The sequence below is a fragment of the Astatotilapia calliptera genome, chromosome 17, assembly GCF_900246225.1.
Source record: "Astatotilapia calliptera chromosome 17, fAstCal1.2, whole genome shotgun sequence".
Classification (NCBI taxonomy): domain Eukaryota; kingdom Metazoa; phylum Chordata; class Actinopteri; order Cichliformes; family Cichlidae; genus Astatotilapia; species Astatotilapia calliptera.
The window spans coordinates 38,913,993-38,929,796 of record NC_039318.1 but is presented as its reverse complement, the minus strand read 5'-3'; the positions used below and the strand labels follow the sequence as shown (position 1 = coordinate 38,929,796).

The following is a 15,804-nucleotide window of genomic DNA, read 5'->3' as shown; positions in this document are numbered from 1 at the left end:
CGACATATTTTCGCAGCTTGTTGGTGATTTTGAACACAGCCCAGTTGGTTGCCACTTCACCTCTACGTCATTTCCGTCACAGAACCGTCTTCGAGGTCTTTTCAAGATGGCGTCAACACAGTTAACGGATGAGGAGCTTTTTTTGGAATTAAAACGCTTTGGTTTCACTCCAGGGCCCGTTACTGAAAACACTCGTCCGGTGTACCTGAAGAAACTCAAGAAGCTTCGCGAGGAGCAACAGCAGCGAGGACTAAGACCTGGTAAAACCCGTACTATCGGTGCCATTAACAGTACCACTGGCGGCGGTAGCACAGTGGCATCTAGGCCAGTCAGCCATGACGTCACGCACCTGAATACAAGCAGGAGACCGGGCCGGAAGTCCTCCCTCCTCGGCTTCAGCTCCGACGAGTCTGATGCTGAAACCCCACTAAAGAGGAAAGGCCTCGGTCCCAGTGGCAGAGCGAACAGAAGCTCCAGTTCTCAACAGCAGCCTAAGATTAGGCCTGCCTCACCGCCGAGTGTGGCTATCAAGAGTCGGTACGACCACAGTGCGACACCAAGCAGCAATTTTTCCCTGGGTCAGAACGGAGAGAGACGTGTCTCACTGGGCTGGGGAGTCGGTGACAGACCCAGTCCCGATGCGGGACTACGGCGTTACGACGACTCAGGGGACGAGGACAATTATGAGGAGGATATGGAAAAGAAATCTCGCTCTTTAAATGGTCGCGGGGCGTCTCGCCTGAATGCTAGCAAATTAGCTGGAGATTACTCAGACTCGGACGAGGAGGAAGTTAGTGGGCTTGGCGTCGGCGACCCAGAATGCGACAGATTGGAGCCTCGACGAAACCACCCCAGTGTGGCGTTATCTTCCGACGTTACTGATCGAGGGTCTGCGACCGATGGGCAGAACACAGAAGCTACGCCTCGTCGTTTTCTAAGCATGGGGGGGAGTCGAGGTGAGGATGAAGAGGAAGATGATTTAAGGAGAAGGGACTATAGCCGCTTGGGAGACTCGCGGAGTCACACACTTCCAAGGAAACCCATCTACAGGTCACTTACCGAAAACCACAAAGGCAACACCGGTAAAAACAGTCCGGCCACCGGGGAGGACGGAGCATCCAGAAGCAACAGCACCGAGCTGAGACCGCACTTCTCCACCTACAGCGGTCTGTCGCAGACGTACAGGCGCAACCACTCTACTCACACCCCTGCTCCCAACCATTCCTACGGCCACGCAGCGCTCAAGAGAAACGTGTCTGCTCCCGAAGATGAGCTTCTCCAGCAGTTCAAAAGGGAAGAGCTAGCTTCCTCAGGTAGTTTTAGCGCTCACTACCTGTCCATGTTCCTGCTCACAGCGGCGTGTCTCTTCTTTGTGCTGCTGGGCCTCATGTACCTCAGGATGAGGGGTTCAGGAGCCATGGAGGTGGATAACGTCAGTGAGTATCTGGGCGAACTGCCTATTTGGAGTGTTAACGTTTAGGGACTGTAATGCATGCAGTTGTTTTATTGCCTGGTAATGTATTCAAGTGTTTATTCTTTGTGTATTTTGAGTGGATGTTCCTGCTGAACAAACACCAAAGTTGGAGAGATTCCCAAATACAAACAGATCCAAAGATGAGCATTTTTAGACTGGCAGGAATCTGTACAGTCAGTCTGCCCAAATACAGAACAGCAGTCGGACGGGGACGGCGCTCCAAATTCACTTCCACTGATTTCTGAGTTGTTTTTTGTGCCCCTACAGATAAAAGGATTATGTGACTATCAAAAGAATCACGTTACACTTAAAATGATGCACAATGTGCAAAAGCTACGAATGCACACACTAACAGTTTTATATTTAACAGAAAAAGTAATTTATGGATGTTTTTCTCAATCCGTGTACTTTGGAAACTTTTATGAGAATTGTCCTGACTGTCTGTCTCTTCTTCATTTTCAGTTAATAGCCCTCCCCCAGAGTTTGACACACCTAATGTAAGTAAATACTTTCTTCAGGCTCCCCCTACTCTTTAAGTTAAGAGGTTTTCAAATGTACAGCACAGAAAATATGATTAGATTAACAGTGTGTACCATTTCAGTAACTTGCAATGCTGATTTATTTATTTTTTTGGTGTATTTGTCACACGTTTCAGATCATCAACTGAATTGTGACATTAGATATCAGATAATCCAAGTTGGTACAAGATGATAAATGAGGATTTGATCTGAACACAGGTATACAGATCTAATGGGCCATATGTTGAAAAGTAATTGCCTTCTTGTTTAATCATTAATTAACTACAACTTAAAGAAACGTATGAACAGGTAAGAAACAAAGACTCTGAACTCCATCAGTCTGAAGAGGGTTACAAAGCCAGGCTTTGGGAGCAAACTGTGGTGAAGGCTATTATCCACAACTGAAGAAAACTTGAACCAGTGATGAAACTCCCCAGGAGTGGACGGCCTACCGAGAGAAACGGAGAGTTATCAGATAGTCTCACTTGCCTCAGTACAGGACAGTGTTTATGATTCAACAATAATTCAGTTTTATTCGTATGGCACCAGTCACAAGAGCAGTTACTGAAGGTGCTCTGTATTGTAAGGTAGAGACTCTACCGTATACAGAGACAACCCCAACAACCCCCCGTGACCAAGCACACAGTGGAAAGTAAAAACAACATTTAACAGGAAGAACCTCTGGCACAACCAGGGGAGGGTGACAGACTGTGGAAAAGAGCAAACGATGATAGATAAATAATGATTACATACAGAGAGGTGTGTAAGCACAGTGAGCGAACAAGAAACACTCAATGCATCATGGGAAGCCCACAGTAACCTAGGCCTATTGCACTGTAACTAAGGGAGGGTTCAGGGTGACCGGATCCATCCCTGACCAGATGCTTTATCCAAGGGGAAAGTTTGAAGCCTAATCTTAACGGTAGCGAGGATGTCTGTGCCAAACTGGAGGTGGCCCTGAAAGCTGAAGGCGCTGCCTCCCATTCTACTTTTAAATATGAACCATAAGTAAGCCTGCAGTCCGAGAGTGAAGTGCTCTGTTGAGATGATATTGTTATGAGGTCTTAAACCCTGTATGTGAGGAGAAAGATTTTCAGTTAGGTTCTGGAATGAACTTGGAGCCATGAAGCCAGTGTGAGAGATGATCATCAATGCCCTCGTCCCTGACAGCACTCTGGCTGCAGCGTTTTGGATCAACCGAAGGCTTTCAGGGGAGTTTTTAGGGCAGCTGAACAATAATGTATCACAGTAATCCAGTGTGGAGGTAATAAGCGCACGAGCCAGTTTTTAGCATTATTCGGAGATGGGATGTTTCTAATTTTAGAAATATTGCACAAATGCAAGAAAGGAGTCCTGCATATTTGTTTACTTTGCACATTGAATCCTCATCAACAACAACTCCAAGGTTTTACTAGAGTCGGTGTAAAGTATGTGGTTGGACATCATGTTTGTAAGCTTTTCAGGGCCGAGTACAATAACGCCAGTTTTGAATGAATTTAGAAGCAAGAAATTAGAGGCCACCCAGGTCTTTGTCTTTAAGACAACCTGTCGTCGTATTTCATGGATTGATAAAGCTGGGTGTCATCTGAATATGAAAACATAGCTATATGTTTTCATAATATTAATAATACAACCTAGCCAAGGTTGGCGTCCCATTCTGATGGACATGTATGCAGAGGGGATTGTTACTGCTGTTTGAAATATGGGCACTCGGGGAAAGTCTTTGCTTTCAGTTGTGACTTCTTCCCTTCCTATAGCAACACTTATGTCATGATATTGCCTGAGTGCTGCCACCTATTGTTCACAAGAATACTGCAGCGGCTTCTTGCGCCCTAACAGCAGGAAAATCAGCGGCGGTGAGCAATGCGAACGCTACAGTGGGTTTACTGGTGCCCTGAGGGAAGCATCGATAAGACAGAGATGGGGTGAAAATGCCGTCCACGAGAGCTCGAAGCTAAAACCACTGCTTACCAAAAAGATCGAGGCCGTAAAAACAATGAACAGATTTGGTGGCTACATGAAAAACAAGTCTGCAGAAGTCCTGTAGAGTGATAGCAACGACTCATTGGCAGTTATCACACATGCTCGATTGCACTTCTTGCTGCAAATCATGGCGTCACCAATTATTAGGCTTAGTGGGCAGTTTTACATATTACATAGAACCACACTGACAGCCAATCAGAAGACACACCTTCTCATTTAATGTTGTCTTTATTTTTGCTGCTTTCTTCATTGTAGATACAAACTGAAGACATCAAATATATGAAACAAGATGGAATTATGTAGCAAAGAGAAAGTTGATAAATAACTCTAAATGTGTTTTATATTTTAGACTCCTCAAAGTTGCACGCCGTCCACAGTTTGTTAGCGTTGCAGACAACCTCATAAAGCTCATCGGAGAATACCAGCATGTGCAAAGGAAGAATCTCAAGCATGTTTTGAGTTGTTTTACACTTCTTTGTTAGCTACATACATACACATGAAGATAAAGAAAAAGCATTAAATGAGAAGGCGTGTCCAAGCGTGTGACAGTGTAGGTTGGATAGCTTTTTAAAAACATGATGTCATCATCTGAAAATGACATTTTCAGTTTCCTCAGTTTATCTTTGTTCATATAAGATCTGAAACATTTAAGCACAACAAACATGCAAAAATAAACACATCAGTTTGGTGGCCAACATGTTTTCACAGCACTGCGCCAGCAGTGTTCCTAAAGTTCTGACAGATGTTGACTCGCTGTCATTAGCAAAGTGGGGTATCTGCACTTCCCAGCTTAAACAAAACAACACCGTGGAAAAGTGCTACTTCAATGCTTTCTATTTTAGAATATCTCAACCTACGTAGTGTTTTGCCTAAAGCTGACCAAGCTGCAACAAACAGCAGATGAAAAAGCTCATGAAGAGCGATTTCTGTCAGAGGCCTGTGTCCAACTATTAAACTGCAGGTCAGATAACCTGCCTGACACCTGATGACATGGCACCATGACCATGAATCTACTGTTTATTCAGATAATGCTTCAAATAAGAACTACCCACAGTGGATTAAAGATGGCTGCTGAGTGGAGGTAGAAAAACGCATGTAAATTTGGTGCTAATACTTTCTGGCACCAACAAGTACGCTCGTGGCTCAAAACAAGCACCATTTCTGAAGATACACATAGTAAAATAATCCTATTTGTCCTCAGACACATCTAGACGCTGCTTGGGGTCAGTCGGCTCTCTGAAACGATTCCTCTGCCTCCTCAGCTGGGCCTCGTCACGGAGTTTTGACTCAGAAGTATTATGATTCTGATCATTTCTTCTTACTTCTCCATGTTTATATCTGTGTATAAAAACAAAGCTGACACTGTGAGACTTGATCAGAGGTGTGAGCATCACAGCAGAGGCCTTTGTGTCAGAGTAACTGAGGATCAAACAGATTTTGATGGTAAACTGGTCTGTGGGTACACTGAGACGTGCCGTCGGGTGAACGATCCACGCTCTGTGTTTACGTCTTTGTGTCCTGCTCTCGTTTGGTGATTGTTGAAATATTTTTATGAACTTTGACCTGAGATTCTGGCAAATTTTATACTTGAAAATCATTCAGGATTCAATGAATCAATAATGCTTTATTCAAACTAAAATCCATTTGAATTGGGAAACTGATTTAAAAAACAAACCCACGTCTAGTCTCAGCTCCCACTGCCACACTGCCCACCGGAAACATGAACGTGGCCTCCATGAAATTCTTCCTGCTGCCCAGAGTCGTTCTTCCTTTTTATTGTCCAGAAACGTCTCTGCTCATTGGGATGATGTCGACTCTTTTCACAACGTGTTTTTTAAGAACTTAAATCCCCAACATGTTTGTTGTGTTTGTGTTTGACCGAAAGATTCAGAGTGGCGTGCTGCTTTTTGGCCACGCCCTCTGCGTGTAATGGCCTTTTTCTCTGCAGAGATTTTGTCAGTAAAATGAATAAATATGCAGATCAGTGCAGTTTTGTTGGTACTTTCTAATATAATCGGGCGTTTCTTTTTACAGAAGGATGTGATCCAAAAGCTGCTGCTCAGTCTTCATGACCACTTGGCCTTTGTTGCTGGTAATGATTTTAATTTTTATTAACTGTATATGGAAACGGTTATTTCACAGTATCAGATTTATGACAGCACAGTTACCACATCAGCTAATGTGAACACAAGATTTTAACATATTTGCTCCATTTTTACATCGTTTAACTTCCTTTGAAATTTGATTTAATAGTAAATTTTCAGACACACACAGAGTACAGAGAATGATCATTATGGGACATTATGTGGTGATTCTAACAGGCTGTATTATTGTCCTTACAGAAACATATAGCACAAACAGATGTCTGTGACATTTGTGTGGTCTGTCCGCTCATATCAGCTCGTTGTTGTGTGTGTGCTGATCTGGGGAAGTTGGATTAAAGCGAGATTATCATCAGTTTAATCTTGTGATTACAGGCCAGCATGACTGTGGAGACCCAAATCATCCAAACCGGAGTGTGTCCATAGATGAGGCCTCGCTGTATTTACTGGTACATCCACACAACAACACATTCAATAGGAAACGTCAGCAGTTCCATCTTTTATCACACAGTTAAATCAAAGTGTGGCAGCAGTCTGATTGCTGTCCATGTGGAGTAACCAGGTTAATGCAGCTTACTCGTATGTGCTTGCACATGTGAGTCTTCATGTATAAACATCATAGCACCTGGCTCTTTAAGTGAATCAGCAGAAATTGCTTAAAATAAATGAGAATCATGTCTCTTCTTTCTGTGCAGGCTCAAAATAAATCGTTTAAAGGCTTAATTAATGACTCTCTGGACTGGATCATCCAAAAAGGCCAGGAATTTGGCATTAGGTAATGTTCAGCCTCTTTGAAGAGTTCCTCGCTGCCTCCGTGAGAGCGACACGTGCACTCACTTTCTGTGCCGGTGTTTGCAGGCTGGTGGGAGCGGTGCCGGATGAGCCGGTGACTAAGGTGTCTGAGATCGCTCGGCTGGAGTCCACTCATCCCAAGATGTCCTTCACGTGCCGTTTCCGCCGAGCCTTCTTCACCATCATAAACAGAGTCCTCCTCATTGCAGTCGGTGAATAAACCACGTTACACAAACTGTAAACATGGAGTTTATAATGAGGACTGTGCAGGTGGGTGCTGTCCCTCACGAGATGATTCAGAAAGCCTTCCCCTCATGGTAGCGGGGGCAGTTTCTGCATCTGGTTTGTGAATGAGGGGCGAGCACCTGACGTGAGTCATTTTTAGAAGGAATTATCAAACATGTCTTTGCAGTGTGTCGTGATTTAGACACAGCTTCTTTTTTTAATGGGATCTATTTTTTAGTCATTTGTAAAGGAACACACATTTTGTCTTTCGACTGATGTTTGGAAATCAGTCAAACCCCATCCAGGTGTGAGATCCATGTGGTGTTAATGCCATCATTTGATGGTCTGCTGCAGTAGCTGCTGTTGGCAACTAAAGTGTGGTGTGCTACAAAGACACTAAAATGGGGCCAAATTGTTATTAAAGCAAAACCCACCAAGTTTCTGGTCACACAGGTGATGATTGTTTCATGCATTTTTCTCAATAAATGATATAAAAACTTTGACACTAAACAGAAAGATCAAATAGTTTGTAGGTGAGCAGGAGCGACATTCTGTTGTCAGCTGATTGATAAGAAATGGTTCCTTAAAACAAGGATAAACGAATATAATGACTAAATATACCCTGAATACGTTCTTGTCAGCAGCACCAGCTTCAGTGATTCATCCATCAGAGTTTAGATTGATACAGATGTGGAGGCAGTGTTTAGCTGGTCTGTTTGAACCTGTGAATGCTGTGTTTGTCTGCACAGCGGCAGCTTGTGTGTGGAGCGTGGTGTGCTACGTGAAGTATCGCTGGAGGAGAGACGAGGCGGAGACGAGACAAATGTACGACATGGTGGAGAGGATCATCGGTAAGGACCGCACCGTATTCACTTGGATGTCAGATAGGAAGTGTTTGCTTATGAGTTTGGTACCTTCTTCCTATCCAGATGTGATGAAGACTCATGGTGAGGCTTGCCAAGAGAACCAGGACCTACAGCCCTACCTGCCCATCCCGCATGTCAGAGACTCGCTGGTTCAGCCGCAGGACCGGTAAGTCCCATCTTTAGTGTTAGACCTCAAAGCAGTTTCCTCGGGTAATCAGATTACTGATTTATTTATTTAGTTATTTTTTAATTTCTTTGGTTGAGGTGGGTCTGAACTTTTTGTACGTTATAAGATTTAACTTTACATCGTTGGTCTTTGAGGAAATTTCACATTTCTGTCCAGACGTCAGAGCTGGATTGAAACTCAACTCTCCGTTTGTGAAAGGTATCAATAAGTAGAATTACTGTGTAACTAGTATGTAACTCATTTTGCGATATAATTTGAAGCACGTGCGGTAACGATATATAACGATATGTATCGCGATATATTCTTCTGTATAACGTATTTTCCACACTTAAAATCCTTTAATGTTCTCAAAAATCGAGAGTGGGCCTTATGTATGAATTCTGGTTGTGCTTACTGACCTCGGACCGATTTTGGCAGAAATCTGTTAAAAATGTTTTAGTACAGCTTTGATAAGCCGCACAGCTTGATGGATCGTCAGAGCATTACGGCTGCCGTAGGGAGGAGCTTCATGGAGTAATCTGGGTCCAAAACTCCGTCAGCTTCAGGTCCCAAAGTCAATCGAACACTGCAGCATCACTGAGAGTTTAAAAACTGTCTAAATTCTTTCATCTTTAATAAAACGATCAGCGTTGCTGCTTTACCAGGTGTAACAATTAAGTTTAACATCCAGGCATCCATGAAAACAGAAGTTATTAAATTTAACGGAGTTAGAAGTTAACAGGAAGCTAGCTCGCTAGTTTCCACCTAAACATTTCATACCATGTTCTGACTGAGAGATTTCTGAAACTAATTAAATCGTACAGCTCTGCTGCCACTTCCAACATAAATAACCAGTGTGTGAATGTGAGAGTGAATGCATAGTGGCATTGTAAAGCGCTTTGGGTGCCATTATAAATGAAGACAGAAACTAAACAGCAGTGACGTTTGCAGGTTACTGAAGTTGGACTAGCTGGTATATAATGATGTGCTACGTGATTGCTAGCGACACAGCTATGTTAGCATAACAAACACAGTGAAGCTGGAGGATGAACTTTTTTCCACTCGATAAAAGTTAACGTGAGTGATTCTGGTGGTCAGGGACAAATGCAGTCGCATAGCAGGATGCTGTACACGGGCCAAACTCCAGTCAGGAGAACAACTGAGATCATTCATCCACAATACGAGGTTAGTGTTTAATATACTGCAACAACATGGGAACAGAGCAGCTGCAGAGGATTCAGCATTAATGAATCAATGTTACGGAAGAGGAGGAAGTGCAGTTTTTGGCTTTCCCCATATTCCAAAAGTGCTTCATCTCTTTGCTGTGACTGTCGCCCGCCATCATTTGCAGATGATAATGGTTGTAGCTGCTGCGATTCTTTCGACCAAAACAGGCGCAGCTTGATGACATCATCAACATGCGCTATCGCGATAGAGCGGTGTAGTCAAAATCTGTCGCTGGCCAAATGTATATCGTTTATATCGCCCACCCCTATGTGTAACCTTTGGAAGGTATTTTTCTGACGTGCATTATTGTTATTTCTTCATTTAATCTGGGGTGGAATAGGGGGTTATTTGTTGGATTTAATTATAGATTTTAATTGTTTCTAGGTATTTGATACATTTCCATGAGTCTGTATCCCACATCATGGACGGGATATTGTATAAGAGAAATTCTGGGTTGTGCCCAGTTGGGGTACTGATGATTTGGGGATTTTGTTTTGCAGGAGGAAAATGAAAAAGATTTGGGAGCGAGCCGTGAGTTTTCTTTCAGCGAATGAATCAAGGATTCGAACAGAGACTCAGAGGATTGGTGGAGCAGACTTCCTGGTTTGGAGGTGGATCCAGCCTTCTCTTAATTGTGACAAGGGCTCCTCCAAAGTCTGGCAAGGAAAAGGTAACGCACTAAAGAGCGTCTAGTTGATCAGATGGCGTTTCAGGCCACTTGTTTGTCTAAATGCTGATGGACCTAATGGCACGTTAACCAGTCTGTAAACTTTATGGAGATGTTCTTACTGCGATCACCTGCCCGTTAACAGTTTGATCATGTTGCTGTTTCAGCGTTTCCGTTGGACCGGAGGAATTCACCTCCCAACAGCCTGACCCCATGTCTGAAAATCAGGAACATGTTTGATCCAGTCATGTAAGTTCTTTCTTCTGCATGTTTGATGATCTGTTAGGATCACATACATCACTAAAGATGTCCCAGGGTAGAGGACTAGAACGTTTTCAAGACTAAGTACGTTATAAATGGAAAAGATGAACATGTGTTGTTTCTGAAAGTACGGACCGACCCTGTAATCAGCAGCTCAGGCTGGTGGTAGTGACACGGTGTGGGGCTGATGTTATCGCCACATGTTGGGCCTCTTGGTACCAGCTGAGCATCGTTTCAAAGCCATCAGCTGCTTCAGTCTTGTTGCTGACATGGATACGACTCCGTGTCACAGAGCTCATTGTACTCTAATGTTCTGTCACTAGATCAGTCTTATGGAGCACCGTTGGGATGTGATGGAGACTTTTTGGAAAACAATTGTTGATGGATTGTAATATTAGGATATTAATGTTACCATAACCATTTAATGGATGGAGAACGGTGCTCATTCACTGCATTGTCCAGTTTGGTGGAGGTGGGCTGTTTTTAAGCAGTCGGCCTTGCCCCCTTACTTCCAGTCAAAGGAACTCTTTGTGCTTCAGCACACCAAGACATTTTGGACAGGTTCGTGCTCCCAGTTTGGGGATGGGCCCTTCTTGTTCCAACATGACGGCACCCAAGGACACAAAACAAGTCATTAAAAACATGGACGAGTGAGTTTGTTGTGGAAGAACTGGAGTCCTGACCCCAACCCAAGAGAACAGCTTTGGGATGAAGCAGAGGGGGAACTGCACACCATGCTGTAACGCCCCCAGTCCCCAAAGCCGGCACCACAGACACGCAACTCTGCTGTTGGTGTTTGTTTAATTTACCGTTTCTTGACGGAGCAGCTTTTCAGTCGCTCGTCGTTTTCTCCGTGCCCGTCGCTACTCTCTCTCCCAGGCCCCGCCGTCCTACTGGGATTAGATGACTGCTGTCAGCTGGGACAGCCAACCTTCCCCCGGCACCCCACCCTCAACCCTCTGCTTCACAGGCATTCTCATCCAACACCAGTGTCTGACTGCACACATGTTCTTCTGGATGGTCAAATATTCCCATGAGCACACACCTAAACCTTGTGGAAAGCTTTGCCAGAAGAGTTGAAGCAGTTAAAGCTGCAAACAGTGAGTCTGCATATCCAGGCGTCCATATCTACAAACAGGCTGTTGTGAGACTCGACCAGTTCACCAGGCTGTCAGTCTCCCTCCTACAGATGGACTCGTCTGCACCTGAGATGAGCCCGATGATGGGCTGGTGACTAAAGGTGCAGCTGTTGGTGAACAGGGAGGAGAAAGTGTAAATAGTCCTGGGGGAACTGGTGTCGATGCACTGAGAGTGAGGCATGCCTGCCTAGTCTGTCCGACAGGAAGTGATCCAGCTGCAGGTGGAAGCTGGGACGATTTTATAAAAAGCAGAACTAAAGTTCCCAAAAGTTCCCAGACAACTTTCTGCAGAGTCCAGATGTGGGAGGGGAAATGCAGTCCCGTGTTAAGAGCATCGTCTGCTGACCTGTTGGCTCCGTGTTATTTGTTCTTGCTAAAGGTTGAAGCAACAATTTCCTTGCACATTTAGCAAAGTCCTGTCCAGCAGCTCTGCTTTGGGTGGAAAGTTGTTGGAAGCTGGTGTTTTATATCATTTTAAGAACTACACGTTTGTTATCGCCCTTCTGTCCTGATGGAACAGAGGTGACAAACGATTGATGCTTCTGTCCTCAGTGTTTACAGACGTGACTTTCTGCTCTTGTTACCTGATGTTTTCAGGGAGGTGGGGGAGAACTGGGACCTAGCCATTCGTGAGGCCATCTTGGAGAAATGCAGCGATAATGATGGCATTGTCCATATAGCTGTGGACAAGACCTCACGAGAGGTACGTTGTGCCTGCCCACAGTTTGGCTTTAATGCTGTTAGCTGCACGTGTCACTCCCGCCTCCTTTATCTTCACAGGGCTGCGTCTATGTCAAGTGTCTCTCTGCAGAGTACTCAGGGAAAGCCTTCAAGGCGCTTCATGGCTCCTGGTTTGATGGTAAATCACACATGATATGTTATTCACAATAAAACATGAAATATAGCGAATGTCTGAGAAAATATACAGTTTTAAGAAAAAATGATCATATTGAATTTGATGGAAGCAAATAGATACCGTAGGTAAATCTCCCAAAACTCTCCTAATGAAAGTGGACTGTAAGTGCAGCTGGAGCTGCTGCCAGAGTCCACGCCAGTATTGATGCTGCTGAACAGGAGCCAGGATTACAGCTGCTTTTCAAAGTTTTGATCATCTCCATGATGCTACTCCCGTGCTGCAGTTAAAGGAACCACTGAGATGTTTGGATCAAGTTCAGTGACGTGCTGTGAAATACAATCATGTTCAGCTCACATTTGCTCCTCATTGAGTTCACACAGAGTCTAAAGCAGCGTCCAAATAACCTGATTGATTTCCTCTGATAGATGCGAGATTATCTCCCCCTTAGAACAGTTCTGCTCACAGCTCAGGTGCTGCTGTCGAACATGTTCAGTTTAACCAAAAACATGGAAGAATTTTATACGAATGACTGGAAAAAATAGTTTTCTATGTCAAACCCTCACGTAAGGTTTTATAATGCACAGCCATCATTACTCATGTGATACATGAAGAGCACAGAAAGGGAACATGTTTGTCAACCCTGTGATTAACATCAGTTTCTACTGTAAATGAGAGCAAACAGGACATGTTGTGCTTCAACACTGAGGAGCCTCTGATATTCACTCTGGGCTTTAGCAGGATTTCCCTACAAAATGATATAAGCCATGTAAGTAAGGATGGTCTGTAACAAGGGGAACAGCGATCCAAGGATGGAACTCATTCAAGACTTTGAACATTAAACTAAAATATGTGTTGAATATTAAAGGTAGGGCTATGAAACGGAAAAGAGAGAATTTAGTTTGGGGGATTTTTAACATCGATATCAGTAACTGAACTTCAACAAAGACTGGCTACATGTTAGGCTAAAAACAGAAGTTATTAGTGTGAGATGGTTTTGTCACGGAGGCCCAAACACACCAGCATACTATCAATAAAATCGGTCTGGTGTCACGCATAAGAAAGTTAAAGTGTGACTCCAGAGTCGGCCTGTAAGTAAGAATTGAATAAAATAAAATGGCAGCTGCTTGGATGCCTGTCAGAGGGAACTGCGTCTGATCCAAGTCAAGAAGTGTTTTTGTGCCTAAAACCAAAATTTAAAACTGATTCGAGCGCCAGACTGAAAAACCACTGCTGGAGGATCCGTCAGAGGCTCCAAAACATCAAGTCTAATAAATAATCACATTTAAAGCAATAATCTGTACTCTTTGAAACACTGTCTACAAATCACTGTGGTTTATGTCAGCAGTACCAATTTAACAAAAATATCAACAGACATGATTTAGATGCTCGAAGGACAAAAACCCGTCCTTCAGGCGTTTCACGTGATAGTTTCCAGCTTTCTGAGTGACGATGCACGTGGCCGACAGTGAAGTAAATGCAACCTGTAGGTGAACCCTCGTATGCTACGCATCTGCTAGAGGTCCAGTTTGCCACAAACATTGAAAGAATCAGCTTTATGGGAATACATGTCGCTCATATTCATGATTTATGACCCTGTGATGGGTTGGCTCATGTATGGAGGAGCACTGCAGTGATTGCTTCTGTTTCACAGGTAAGCTGGTGACGGTGAAGTATCTACGCTTGGACCGCTATCACCAGCGCTTTCCACAGGCACAGGGCTGCAGCACGCCGCTCAAGGCCTCTGGCCTCGCCACAAGTGTCACGAACACTACAGCCCACCTGCAGCATCACCGCTCAGCCAGCTCCCCGGGCTTCTCGTGAGGGCGGCTCGTGTTTGAACCTCCTACCGTGTGCTCCTCCCACGTCACAGCACCAGTCTGATGTTGCTGCTTTATAACAGGAAAGCCTTCAGTGTGTCACAGCAGAGCGTTTTCATTTGTTTCAGTTTACTTTTCTGAAAACAGGAAATTTGCAAGAGAAGATGTTCAGCAGTGTTTGTTTTTTTCTTAATACTCTTTATATTAGAAACGTCACAGATTTTAGAAGTAAGCAAAGCTCTTGTGGATGTTTAAGGTTTTTGCAGAGACTCCAGTCTTCTATTATTCGTAGTATAAAGTCCTGCTATAATGGAATACGTTTGGCCATGTACGGCTGCATGTGGCAGAGCGTGCCTCGACATAAACTTTCAGTACAACAGTGTATTTAACCTGTTTAGTACCATTTAGTAAAGACAGGCTTCTAGGTTGTGCTGTAAATATGTGAAGCACGAGCTTTACGACATCTTTGTACTCAAAGTAAACCTTCGGCGCACATTTTTCACGCCGCGCTCGGCAGTACAAGGATGCACGAGGTTTAGCTGGAAGAGCGGAGCGTCGGTCGCGTCGTGGTCGCGTCGTGGTCGCTGCGTTTGGTTTTTCAGCCACTCTTTGGGCTCGATTTGGGGGACAGCAGCCCGCGGGGCGCCCCAGTACTCTGCTGTTATAGCAAAGTGTTTAACATTCACCTGGAGCTCTCGTCTCTTGTTATAGTCCTTTATATACCCGAATCTTTTTGTTTCTCTTGTTTGTTTCCCCTCTTACGTGTTGGGTCGTTAATGCGCCAGCGTGTGGTCTTTACATGCGTGGCCTACAGAACTGATCGTGTTTCCTCACCTGTCAGCCTCTTGTACTGATACAACCACTGGTTTGTCTCTAAAGCACTATCACGTTTTTTACAGGTTAGAATACTAATTTCCAAATATTCCAGAGACTGTAAGGAGGCCAAGGATTCCAGGTGGTCTGAACAATGAGCGTTTTCCTTTTTGCAGTGTGAAGTTGAACAGATGGCGCAAACTTAAAATGCTCAACGGCTGCTGCAGCAGTTTGCAGTAGACGACCCAACGGTGCCTTAAACCTTTCCCCTTTCTTTTCATTGTTTTGAACTGGTGATGCATTACTGGATAATGTAACGGGCTTAACAAATGGAGAAACTGTTTAAAGTGTGAGTAACGCCAGTTCTGCGTGACATCTTGAGATTTGGTGTTTTGTAGCAGTTTCTTTTGATATGAAACCAAAAGCTTGTATTTATTTAATTTTTGACAACCGAGCTGATATATTCTTATGTCGCTGGACCGGTTAAATATCTTTTCCTCCATCAGGGATGACCTTATATTGTCAGGACGTGTACAACATAAATAAAGACTTTTCAGAAATCAGCCAGTTGTTAGTGCATCAGTGTAATCTATTTTTGTACGTGTCCGCCACAGTGATTACAGGGGCTGCATGTCAGTGTTTCATGTGATGGCTCCTCTGCTTAAACGCATACACCTGATGTTTTATGTAAACCCTGTGTATTGATATAACTCAAATATGCCATTATATGCAGTTTGATTTCTCTTGTATGGGTGTGGTTCGACTTTGGGATTTGCAAATAATTTCAGACATTTTAATGCGATTTGTAAATTGTACAAACTGCTCATATTAAAGGTTTATTAGTTTTTATATTTGTACACGTGTGTGTGTTTTCTGCCGTTTGTACGCGAGACGGAAA

General features: G+C 43.9%; 1 protein-coding gene across 1 annotated transcript; it reads left to right on the top strand.

Annotated features, from left to right (window-relative positions):
• Positions 1-15,469, top strand: lemd3 (LEM domain containing 3). The gene is made up of 13 exons (XM_026146372.1): positions 1-1,436; positions 1,937-1,971; positions 6,010-6,067; positions 6,453-6,526; positions 6,773-6,852; positions 6,936-7,081; positions 7,844-7,945; positions 8,024-8,126; positions 9,854-10,023; positions 10,188-10,269; positions 12,018-12,123; positions 12,201-12,279; positions 13,928-15,469. Exons 1-13 carry the CDS (start codon positions 107-109, stop codon positions 14,095-14,097), a joined length of 2,535 nt encoding a protein of 844 aa, XP_026002157.1. The 5' UTR covers positions 1-106; the 3' UTR covers positions 14,098-15,469.
• Positions 15,470-15,804: the final 335 nt, after the last annotated feature.

What these genes read in the sequence shown, in the direction of transcription:
- lemd3 (XM_026146372.1), top strand. Translation starts at nt 107, where the DNA reads ATGGCGTCAACACAGTTAACGGATGAGGAGCTTTTTTTGGAATTAAAA. An exon ending in AGGCCTCGCTGTATTTACTG is followed by an intron (nt 6,527 to 6,772) that starts GTACATCCACAC and finishes CTTTCTGTGCAG; the next exon opens with GCTCAAAATAAATCGTTTAA. An exon ending in TCATGGCTCCTGGTTTGATG is followed by an intron (nt 12,280 to 13,927) that starts GTAAATCACACA and finishes TCTGTTTCACAG; the next exon opens with GTAAGCTGGTGACGGTGAAG.